General features: G+C 44.3%; 1 protein-coding gene across 1 annotated transcript in view; it reads right to left on the reverse strand.

Moving 5' to 3' along the window:
* Positions 1-3,371: 3,371 nt before the first annotated feature.
* Positions 3,372-12,094, reverse strand: part of DHRS11 (dehydrogenase/reductase 11) — a 31,163-nt gene continuing 22,440 nt past the window's right edge. Inside the window, exons 4-7 of the mRNA XM_081346617.1 lie at positions 11,883-12,012; positions 9,804-9,896; positions 4,946-5,011; positions 3,372-3,761 (exon numbers count right to left, since the gene is read on the reverse strand). Coding sequence (XP_081202743.1) covers positions 3,720-3,761; positions 4,946-5,011; positions 9,804-9,896; positions 11,883-12,012 — 331 coding nt within the window. The 3' untranslated portion in view covers positions 3,372-3,719. The remainder of the gene's footprint in view (positions 3,762-4,945; positions 5,012-9,803; positions 9,897-11,882; positions 12,013-12,094) is intronic.

Below are 12,094 nucleotides of genomic sequence, written 5' to 3' on the forward strand. Positions count from 1 at the left end.
AGTAACACGGTTAAGTAAATCTGGCTTCCTCCATTAACTTTGCTTCTCAGAAGGTCGCAAAAGGGGATCACATGACCCCAGGACGCTGCATCCGTCAAAAATACACGTCAGTTGCTAAGCGTCCAAACTTTGGTCATATGACCATGGGGATGCTGCAACAGTCATAAGTGTGAAAAACGGTCATATGTCACTTTTTTCAGTGCCGTTGTAACTTTGAACCATCAATGGCCATGAACACATACAATAGTTAGCAGATAGGCTTGATTGAAATATGATCAGTTAGTGGCTTAACATGTTGAGAGAAACTCAACTATGTTATTGGAATGTTATGTGAACCAAGCCATCACTTGAAGTCATAATGGGCTTTTTGGGGTGGGTGGGTGCTTTATATGAATATAGCCACTGTCCACCCAGTTTTAGGGTTTCATGTGTTGCCACATCCCAGGCAGAGTAGATATGATTTGTTCTAGTGGTTACAACACCAGGCTAGAAAACAGGATACTGTGAGTTCAAATCCTGCCTTAACTATGAAAGCCAGTTGTTTGATTTTGGACCATAGGCATGAAAACTGACTGGCTGACTTTGAGCCAATCACCAGAAGTTGCTGTGTTCTAATCCAGCCTTAGGCATGAAGCCAACTGGGTGACTTTGGGGCCAGTCACTCTCTCTCCGCCCCACCCACCTCACAGGGTTGTTGTGAGGAAAATAGGAGGATGAGTCTATAGAGAGTACTCGACTTACAACAGTTCACCTAGTGATCGTTCAAAGTTACAACGGTACTGAAAAAGTGACCATTTTTGAGACTTATAACCATTGTAGCAGCCCCATGGTTACGTGATTTACATTTGAATGCTTGACAACTGACTCATATTTACGACAGTTGCAGAGTCCTGGGGTCATGTGATCACCTTTTCTGACAACCAAAGTCAATGGGGAAACCAGATTCACTTATCAACCGGAATACTAATTTAACAAGTTCCATGATTCACTTCTCAAGAAAAGTCCTAAAATGGGGCAAAACTCACTTAACAAATTTCTCACTTAGTAACATAAATTTGGGGCTCAGTTGTGGCTGTAAGCTGAGGACTACCCGTAGTGAATATGTTCACTGCCTTGAGTTATTTGTAAAAAATATAAAAACAGCAGAATACAAACCATAAGAAATAAAAAATATTAAAATCCTATGATAAAGAGTTTATTATTCTGTTTAAAATAATACAAAGGGGCAGATGCCTGTGCACCTCACAGCACCACACACACAAAGAATAATGATTATTGCCCATAGGTGTCCCCAAAGGGGCAAGGAGAGGCGAATGTTGTTCTGTGCATTGTGACATTTTTGTGCCAATGTTGTAATCCTGCCTGAATCATTGCTCCTTTGCAAAGCATCCTTGGAAGTGGGGTGCCGAGGGAAAGGGGGGGCAGCTTTAAAAAGACAAGATGGCGGCCACAGTTGTACAGGTAGTACTTGACATACGACCAATCGCTTAACTTACAGACCATTTGAAGTTACTACAGATCTCCCCTCAGGGGTAGGCAACCTTGGCTCTTTAATGACTCGTGGACTTCAGCTCCCAGAATTCCTGAGCCAGCATGGCTCAGTATGGAAACCTCTCCCTTTCTCCTCAGCATGGCTGGCTCAGGAATTCTGGGAGTTGAAGTCCACAAGTCATAAAAGAGCCAAGGTTGCCTACCCCTGTGGCCTAGCTACATACAATTCATTTTCAGAGTTACGGTGGCCATGCCCACACCAAGATCATGTGATCACATTTTGGTTGCTTGGCAGCCAGCTCCCCTTTATGGCTATTTTAGCATCCTGCAGTCACGTGACCGTATTTGTGATTTTGTTATTGTTGCTGCCGATTTCTCGGATTTATTTCTTGCTTCTGGCAAAACTTTCTCATGTGTGGGGAGGAAGGGTTTCATTTAATGAGTGCCACATTCACTTCATGACTGCTGCTGCATTTGCTTAACACTCACTTAATAAGCGTCACAAAAACCGCTCGTCCCCTTGAATTGCATGACACCTCGCCTGATGACCGCAACAACTTAACAACTGTAATTCAGTGATAGTTGTAAGTCGAGGACTACCTGTACAATCAGAGCCCTGACCCCTTTTGACATGCGGAAAAGAGGCAAGGTTTGGACTGCGTAGTTGCAGCCACCAAAAAATTTTCCGATGGCCTTAAACAGGCACGTCTACCCAACAGAATAGATTTATAGATGGAAAAGGACAACTGACTTACAACCATTTCTGTTCCTAAGCAAAGCAGTTGTTAAAGTGAGTCACGCCCCATTTGACAATTTTTTTGCCAGTTATTAAGCAAATCACTTTGGTCGTTAAGTGAATCTGTGGTCATGAACTGAATTCCCCTGTGGACTTTGTTCGTCAGAAGCCGGCTGGGAAGATCGCAGATGGTGATCACGTGACTCAGGGACAGTGCAACTGATCTACGTACATGCCAGTTGCCAAGTGCCTGAATTTTGATCGTGTGACCCTGGGGATGCTGTGAAAAACAGTCATAAGTCACTTTTTTCAGTGCCGTTGTAACCTCAAACGGTCGCTAAGTGAACAGTTGTAAGTCAAGGACTACCTGTATTGCCTTCCTCCTCAGAAACACTGCTCTGCAACTCCAGAATCCAAGATTTACTTGGTATATACAGCTAGTCCTCGATGTATGACCACAACTGAGCCCAAAATTTCTGTTGCCAAGTGAGACCTTTGTTAAGTGATTTTTTGCCCCATTTTATGACTTTTCTTGCTGAATCGCTGCAGTTGATAAGTTAGTAACCTGGTTGTTAAGTGAATCTGGCTTCCACATTGACTTTGCTTGTCAGAAGGTCGCAAAAGGGGATCGCATGATCCTGGGACACAGCAAAGGTCATCAATATGAACCAGTTGCCAAGAATTTGAATTTTGATTACATGATCATGAGGATGCTGCAAAGGGCTTAACTGTGAAAAACGGTCATAAGTCACATTTTCCAGTGCCGTTATAACTTTGAACGGTCACTAAACGAGCTGTTGTAAGTTGAGGACTACCTGTATATCAACGAAAAGGCTGCAGATATTTGAACCTGCAATCCAAGCCCACTTCTGCTCTAAGTGAATGGAAATCGCTTTTTAAGCTGGAGGGGTTGCGTTTTGTTCTCATTTAATGGATATAAAGGCAACTCCTCAGTGCCTGGAAGACAGAAACTCCTATTTTAACTTTTCGGGGGTGAGAACCTAAAAAGAAAAAGACAGGGTAGCATTCCGGTTTCAATGAATTTCCAGAAAATCATACATTGGTTGCAAGTCACAAAGGGAAGCTGAGGGAATCGCTCATGAAACGTTCGCTGTCCGGATCCGCTTGTCAGTTCCTTCCCCCCAAAATCAGAATCCGGTGATATTGACGCTTCTAAGCTTTCACCGTTGGAAGGGACCTTGGAGGTCTTCTAGTCCAACCCAGAGGGTTCTGTGCAAAAGCTGGGAACTGTTGCTTACAAATTAATCATAGTGGAGAGAAGAACCAAGGCATGAGTGGAGGACTTATTGGGAAGACTGGATTTTCATGCCAGTTTCCACTGAGGTCAGTTCAGCTGAGGAGAGCGATGAGGGCGAAGGGTCAAGCCTTTCCACAAGGCCCTTAGCAAGTCACCGGTCATCTGAAGAAAACCCTGTTTGGAGAAAGAGTGTCCCCACGCTGGATGCCTGGCTACCATCCTCTTCTTCCTCCGCTATGACATTTGTTCGGTGGGTCTCATCTGAATATCGCCAATCTGGAAGACACAAAGAAAATTGGACACTGCTGCTGGGCGTTTTTCAACGAAAACATTGTAAAACCATAATGTGACCACAGGATGCAGGCAGATGGTCATAAATCAGCCCCTGGAGTTTGGTCATGTGACTGTACAGAAGCCCCCCCCCCAAACCATCAGAACTTCAAATATGGATCATAGGTAGGCTGAAAGTTGGCCCATCGTAACTCTGAATCCATCAACTCTGAGTGACCAGTTGTAAGTTGAGGACTCTCCGAAAATCCTTCTTACATCTTTCTCTGGCAAGTCAGTTTATCTAAAGCAGGGGTCTTCAAACTTGGCCCTTTTATGACTTGTGGACTTCAAGTGCCTGGCTGAGGAATTCTGGGAGTTGGCTCAGCGTGCCTGGCTGAAGAATTCTGGGAGTTGGCTCAGCGTGCCTGGCTGAGGAATTCTGGGAGCTGAAGTCCACAAGTCATAAAAGGGCCAGGTTTGAAGACCTCTGATCTAAAGAAACGCAACTATGGGCAAATTTAAAGCAGCAGCTTAGAAATGTAAATTAATAGGAGAACTGCAGGGAGGGAAATATGGGAAGTCCTCGGCTTATGACCATAATTGAACCCAAAATGTCTGTTGCTAGGTAAGGCAGTTAAGTGAGTTTTGCCCCATTTCACGACCTTTCTTGCCACAGAAGTTAAGTGCAGCTGTTAAGTTACTAACCCGCTGGTTAAGTGGATCTGGCTCCCCCATTGATTTTGGATGTCAGAAGGTCAGAAAAGGGGATCACATGACACCCTCCCCCAGGACACTGCAACCGTCATAAATATGAGTCAGTTGCCAAGTGTCCAAATTTTGATCATGGGGGATGCTGCAACGGTCGTAAGTGTGAAAAATGGTCATAACTCACTTTTTTCACTGGTAACTTCGAATAGTAATTAAACGAATGGTTATAAGTCGAGGACTACATGTAGTCATAGCAACCTGACAGAAGCATACCAACATTATGCACAGCATGACGTTACTACATTAGTGACGTCATGGCATCCTTGAGTTATCCTTAAAGTCAGATCATTCTTGCATCATTTGTTGTGATGTGTGTGATGCCATTTCCTCCCCCAGGGACCTTCATGGAAATAATCTTCCCCCATCCTACCCATTTACAAATATATATATATATATATATATGTATATATCAGAAACTCTACCTGTACATGAGGTGGGGCGCTGAGAACATATATTACAGCGTTGGCCATATCTTCAGCTTTTAGACACTAGGAAAGAGACAGAAACAGAATGCAGGAAAAAATAATAGAATAATAGAGTTGGAAGGGACCTTGGAGGTCTTCTAGTCCAACCCCCTGCTCAGACAGGACACCCTACACCAGTGATGGCGAACCTTTTAGAGACCGAGTGCCCAAACTGCAACCAAAACCCACATGTATCGTCGGGTGCTGGGTGGGTGTGGCCCATTGGGTGGGTGTGGCCTATTGGGTGGGCGTGGCTGTGGTGGTAACGGCAGACTGGGTGGGACTAAAAAGTTCAATCAATTCCAACTTTGCGAGATCTCCCCCCCCCCGTGAGAAGTTGAAAAGGATTGTTTGATTGAACTTTTTTTTTTTTTTGCAAACGGCAGAGGAGGCCTAAAGTGAAAAGATTTTATAAAACCCAGCTGAAGGCCTAGGACTGGGGCGACGGCGGTGTGCCCACAGAGAGGGGTCTGCGTGTTGCCTGTTGCATGTGTGCCATAGGTTCGCCACCACGGCCCTATACCATTTCAGACAAATGGCTGTCCAGCCTCTTCTTAAAAACGTCGAGTGTTGGAGCATGTATGCACGTGTGAAGGACCATGAAAGAGGAAACTGCCTGTCAGGACCCACCCCAAACTACGTCTTAGGAAGACAAAATTCTTGGAGTCAAATCTATTCCAAAAAGAATCTTTACTATGACATGCTTGGTTGTAGGAACGAGACAGGACTTAATATTATTCCACAAAGTAAACCCTTATAAAGAGTTCCCGGTTTAACCCCCCTTAACACCATTTGGTCAGTCCCCCATCCTTTCTCTCGTATCATCCATCTTGTGGGAAAAAGGAAATTAGGACCCTTCATGTTTATTGCTGTCTTCCGTGACAAAAGCCAGATGCTAGCCCCCCCTTTTGTTTCCCCAGTTCAAAAGGCTTCTCCTTTCCTTTGAAATGCCTATTGCCGGTTCAATACACATCTATTCTCTTCTCTTCAGGAGATGGCAGAATCCATGGAATAATGTTTGAAACATTCCATTTATGAATATGATATAAATGGATTCTGACACTGCCAGCAGATTTTGGAAAGGGTTTCCCAATCATCTTCCCATTTTTGTTGCCAAGCCAAGATTTCAGAAGTCATTTCATTTCTGAAAGGTTGACACTCATTTCTAGCTTGTCCATCAGCAGCTCCTGCTTGTTGATGGGTCCGAGCTGGTGTTTCTACAGAGCTAGAGCCATTCTCTGGGCCCCATGTATCTTAGAAAACTGATAATAATCAAGCCAAAAGCCTCCTGTCTCTGATACTCAGATGGTTCAAATACCAGTGTCATTAGCTACAATCTTTCACAACTTTAGCACCTTTAGGATGCGTGGACTTCACCACCCAGAAGTCCCCAGCCGGCAGGATTCTGGGAGTTGAAGTCCACATAGCTTAAAGCACACTGATTGGAAGACTCTGGGAACTGAAGCCCACACATCTTTAAGCAGCTTAGCTAGGGGTTTCTGGCAATTGAAGTCCACATAGCTTCAAGCACACTGGGGTATTCTGGGAATTGTAGCTCACATATCCTCAAGCATACTAACTAGAGGATTTTGGGAATTGAAGTCCCCACCTCTTCAAGCACACTGGGGTATTCTGGAAATTGTAGTTCACATATCCTCAAGCATACTAACTAGAGGATTTTGGGAGTTGAAGTCCACACCTCTTCAAGCACACTGGCTGGGGGATTCTGGGAACTGTAGTTCACATACCCTCAAGCATACTAACTAGAGGATTTTGGGAACTGAAGTCCACACATCTTCAAGCACACCGGCTGGGGGATTCTGGGAATTGAAGTCCACACCTCTTCAAGCACACTGGGGTATTCTGGGAATTGTAGTTCACATATCCTCAAGCATACTAACTAGAGGATTTTGGGAACTGAAGTCCACACATCTTCAAGCACACCGGCTGGGGGATTCTGGGAATTGAAGTCCACACCTCTTCAAGCACACTGGGGTATTCTGGGAATTGTAGTTCACATATCCTCAAGCATACTAACTAGAGGATTTTGGGAACTGAAGTCCACACATCTTCAAGCACACCGACTGGGGGATTCTGGGAATTGAAGTCCACACATCTTCAACCACACTAGCTGGGATTCTGGAAGCTGATACCCATGTCTCTTAAAGCATACTGGCAGGGGGATTCTGGGAATTGTAGTTCACACCTTTTGAAGCACCCTGGCTGGGGGATTCTGGGAGTCAAAGTCCACATAGCTTAAAGTTGCCAAGCTTGTGGAACATCATACTGTATCACCTACCTTCCCACTCTCTCTACCATCATGAACTCACAGTTCAGAGTCCAAAATTACCTAACCATGCACCAGGAATTTTGAAGCACAAACAGCTTTCTATCCAGGGCTAAGTCTAAGATGGAGTCGCGAAGTCTAGAAAGACCCACAATTCTAACCGCACATTCCTCCTGATTCATCTCTGTTTCCAAAATAGCCCGAAGATCGCTGTAGATTAGCCAAAGCTTGCAAGTTAGCAATAATCCCCAGCGTTCATTCCGAGACAGAATAGCTTCGCAATGCACTTGACGTTGTTAAAGGCATTTAAACTGTGCTTTTCCAAAAGGGGCTTTAACTTTCTGAAAATAATATTTGGTGATTATTTTTATTTGAATGGTTTCCTGCATTTAGTTATTTTAATGTGGGTTGGGGCGGATTTTAGCTGTAAGTCTGTTTTGAAATAACTTTATCCTGCCAAGTTATTATGATAGGTAGGACAAAAATAAAGTAAACAAACACTACCCAAAGGTCAAGAACTGCACATGTGTGACACACATGCACATGTGAAACACAGAAGTGTAGCCGTGTATACATATCAGCCAGAAGCCGGTTGCCCCAAAAAAGAAAGTACAAAATCCTAAATTTATATTAACTGAATGAATGACTTCTCGTTAAAGGCCTATAAAATTGGTTGCAAAATTAATTGTTTTCCCCTTTTGCCTGTACCCAGTTAAGCTGAAGTTCCCCCCCCCCCCCCGAAATTACCGATGAATGACCGAGGGTGCTCTTGCTAAGACTAGACAGAAGTTGCTGAAAAGGGAGGAATACACAGGAAGTGCAAAGGTCTACTCAAGATTATGGATTTTTTGGCAGATTAGCTTGAAGTTAAGCCTTGGCTAACCCATTTATAAAATCAATCTCATATCTGCATGTGCCAATGATCTCTCTCAAATACAACCGTTCTCTCTCACATGGAAACAAGATGAATACATACAATGATGCCCAAATTCTAACAGAAACAGCCAAAAGAATGAAGAAGGGGAGGGGGAAAGAGAAGGAAGATGAGGGAGGAGAAGGAATGAGGAAGTGGGAGGAGGGGGAGGGGAGGGGGAGGACTGTGGGGTCCTTGGTGCTCTCTGAGCTTGGTGGTTTTCTTGCAGACCTTTCATTACCCAAACTAGGTAACATCATTAGTGACTGATGCTGTTACCTACTCTGGGTAATGAAACGTCTGCAAGAAAACTACCAAGCTCAGAGAGCACCAAGGACCACTCATTTTGACCCTGAGCCAGGAGGAGGAGGAGGAGGAGGAGGAGGAGGAGGAGGAGGAGGGGGAAGAAGAAGAAGAAGAAGAAGAAGAAGAAGAAGAAGAAGAAGAAGAAGAAGAAGAAGAAGAAGAAGAAGAAGAAGAAGAAGAAGAAGAAGAAGACCTGATCTAGATGCTCCTTTAATGATAAGAAGAAGAAGTGATAATGGAGGAGGAGGAGAAAGAAAGGAGGAGAATGAGAAGGTAAGGGAGAAAGGGAAGAGGAGGGGAAGGGGCAGATAGACAGACTATACTTGGAATCCTATATCCAATTTGAGGTATCATCATTCCAAAGGGACAGTGGCAAATGGAAGATGGTGAGAAAGAGCTAAAGGATTTGGGTATGATTAGCAAGAGCTAAGATGACTAAGGGAGAAATAGGAGTAACTGTTCATACCAAAGGAGGAGTAGGCTCACTCACTGTCCTCCCCCACCCCCAAGGACAGGAACAGATCCAATGGGGTTAAAATGAAGAAGACAGTTCAAGCTAGATCTTAGGAGGCATTCCCTGACTCTACAAGCGGTCAGCTTGGCCACCTCATGAAATGGTGCCTTCTCCTTCGCTTGAGGCCTTCAAACTGGGTGATCCATCTAACTTGGGTGCTATAGTGCATGGTTTCTTCACCTTGATGACCTGAAGAGGTGTGGACTTCAACTCCCGGAACCACAATTAGGACCAGAATTTCTGTTCTTAGGCAAGGCAGTTGTTAATCGAGCCACGTCCGGTTTTACAACCTTTTTTTTGTGGCCAATTTTCTGCAGTTGTTAAGTGAATCGTGCAGTTATTAAGCAAATCCTGCTTCCTCCATTGACTTCGCTTGTCAGAAGCCGGCTGGGAAGGTCTCAGATGTTGATCACGTGATCCCAGGATGCTGTAAGCTTCATAAATGCATGCCAGTTACCAAGCACCCTAATTTTGATCATGTGGGCCGTAGAGATGCAGTGACGGTCGTAAGGATGAGAACCAGTCCTAAGTCACTTTATTCAGTACCGTTGTAACTTGGAACCATCACTAAACAAATAACTGTAAATCAAGGATTACCTATAATTATATAAACCCAATGTATAAATTTAGATTGAATTATAGGGATTTTTTTTCCTGCCACCCCCCGCAAATCTACCCAATGTTTGGGTGCACTGCCCAGAAGTTGAATGTGCCTATCCTAAACTCAAAATACAAACAATTTTACATTTCTCTTAACCAACATCACCCATCTATAGCTCTTTGGTTTTTCTCTTACCCTAATACTCTCATATGTGGCTGCAGCTCTTTCTGGATCATTATCGTGCAGTTTAAAAGCGAATCCAGTCTCGACCAGACCTGGAGAAATACACTAAGAAAAGAAAAGAAAAACAGGAATAAAACGAGGAAAAAGCAAAACAGCCTCCTATTGTACATCCTGCTTTTCTAGGATAAAACATCAACATGAATACAGATATTCCTCGAGTTACAACTGCAATGGATCCTGCCTGTTATAATCATAAATTGCAACAACCTGATTTTACGACTTTTTTGTGATGGTCATTAAGCAAATCACCACGGTTGTTGAGTGAATCAAACACCGCAGTTCTTAAGCCAACCACTAATTTGCTATGGGCACAGCTGTCCCCAAAATTGGAAGTAAATGCCACTTTTTGGCAAAACCATCGTAAACAGTGGTCACATGACTGCAGGATGCTGCAAAGGGCTCAAAGGCGGCCATGTTGTGAAGCGCCTGGAGTTCAGTCACATGGCCACAGGGAAAGTTGTCTGTCAAAACTTCAGATCCAGGTCATAAAATCCCCTTTTTCGGGTCCCTCTTAACTTCAAATGGTCAGTAAGTGAACAGTTATAAGTCAAGACTACCTGTACATGTTAATAATCACCAGCACAAAAAAGAAGTACATATAAAACATCTAAGTAAATCTCAAACGTACTTTTCCAACTGGACTTTCTTGGGTTTTTCCTTGAAAACGAGTCGCTTCTCATCCAAGAAGTTTCTCGGATGCGAAGCAAAATGTTTTCACGGAAAAAAAAACCCCAAGAAATTCCAGATGCCTTTTGGAAAAGCATCTTTGCGACAACCATTACCTGGATGGCTGAGAATCTCTATAGACATCTAAGTAAATCCAATCAGATGTTAAAAACAAATACATCTTAATCAATCCTGAAAGGTCTACATCGATCAGCTGGCCATGCCTACAAACTCCAGCCCACTTTGGGGTTGACCTCCAAATATTCATGGGACCATGTATAAATAAATGAAATAAATAGATTTATAAATAAAATAGTGGGGCTGCACTGACTGGGAGGGATCAAAGTTGTAAACCAGTGTTTGTCAACCTTGATAACTTTAAGATGGGTGGACTTCAATTCTCAAAATTCCCCAGCCAGCATGCTTTTAAGATGAGTAAACTTCAATTCCTTTGCTGGCTGGGGAATTCTGGGAGTGGAAGTCCACCCATCTTAAAGCAGGCTGGCTGGGGAATTCTGGGAGTGGAAATCCACCCATCTTAAAGCAGGCTGGCTGGGGAATTCTGGGAATTGACATCCACCCATCTTAAAGCATGACAGCTGGGGAATTCTGGGAGTGGAAGTCCACCCATCTTAAAACAGGCTGGCTGGGGAATTCTGGGAGTTGATGTCCACCCATCTTAAATCTTGCTGGCTGGGGAATTCTGGGAGTGGAAATCCACCCATCTTAAAGCAGGCTGGCTGGGGAATTCTGGGAGTGGAAGTCCACCCATCTTAAAGCAGGCTGGCTGGGGAATTCTGGGAATTGACATCCACCCATCTTAAAGCATGACAGCTGGGAAATTCTGGGAGTGGAAGTCCACCCATCTTAAAGCAGGCTGGCTGGGGAATTCTGGGAGTTGACGTCCACCCATCTTAAATCTTGCTGGCTGGGGAATTCTGGGAGTGGAAATCCACCCATCTTAAAGCAGACTGGCTGGGGAATTCTGGGAGTGGAAGTCCACCCATCTTAAAGCAGGCTGGCTGGGGAATTCTGGGAGGGGAAGTCCACCCATCTTAAAGCAGACTGGCTGGGGAATTCTGGGAGGGGAAGTCCACCCATCTTAAAGTTGCCAAGGTTGAGAAACACTGTGGTAGACTGTTAGCCTCTGGGCACAGCCTGACTGAAAATTTGCCAACGATGCTCTATGCACACAAAGAGGGCTGACCTCACGAAAGCCCATAAATGTGGTCTTCTGAAAAGAATATCAGGTCTGGTCATTTTTGGAAAAGAGACATCTTTTCTGACCCACAAAGCTTGGCAGAGATGGAGGGAATTGAACCCAGGACTTCAGGCAAGCAAAACAGGCCAATCAGAGTTACTCACGGTGGCTCGTATATGAGTCTTTGCTTCTCTGAGTTCCTGCCGAAGCCCTTCGGTTAAAGCCGTCACAGCATACTTTGTGGCGCTGTAAAAGTGTACAACCGACTCCGGGACGACTCTGTGACCACTCATGCTGGGGTCAACGCAGGGAAAAAGGAATGAAAGGCAAAAGAGGGGGGAAATATTCAGTATAGGTAGTCTCAACTTACGACCAC

Source organism: Vipera berus (genome assembly GCF_964194415.1).
Source record: "Vipera berus genome assembly, chromosome: 1".
NCBI classification, from domain to species: Eukaryota; Metazoa; Chordata; class Lepidosauria; order Squamata; family Viperidae; genus Vipera; species Vipera berus.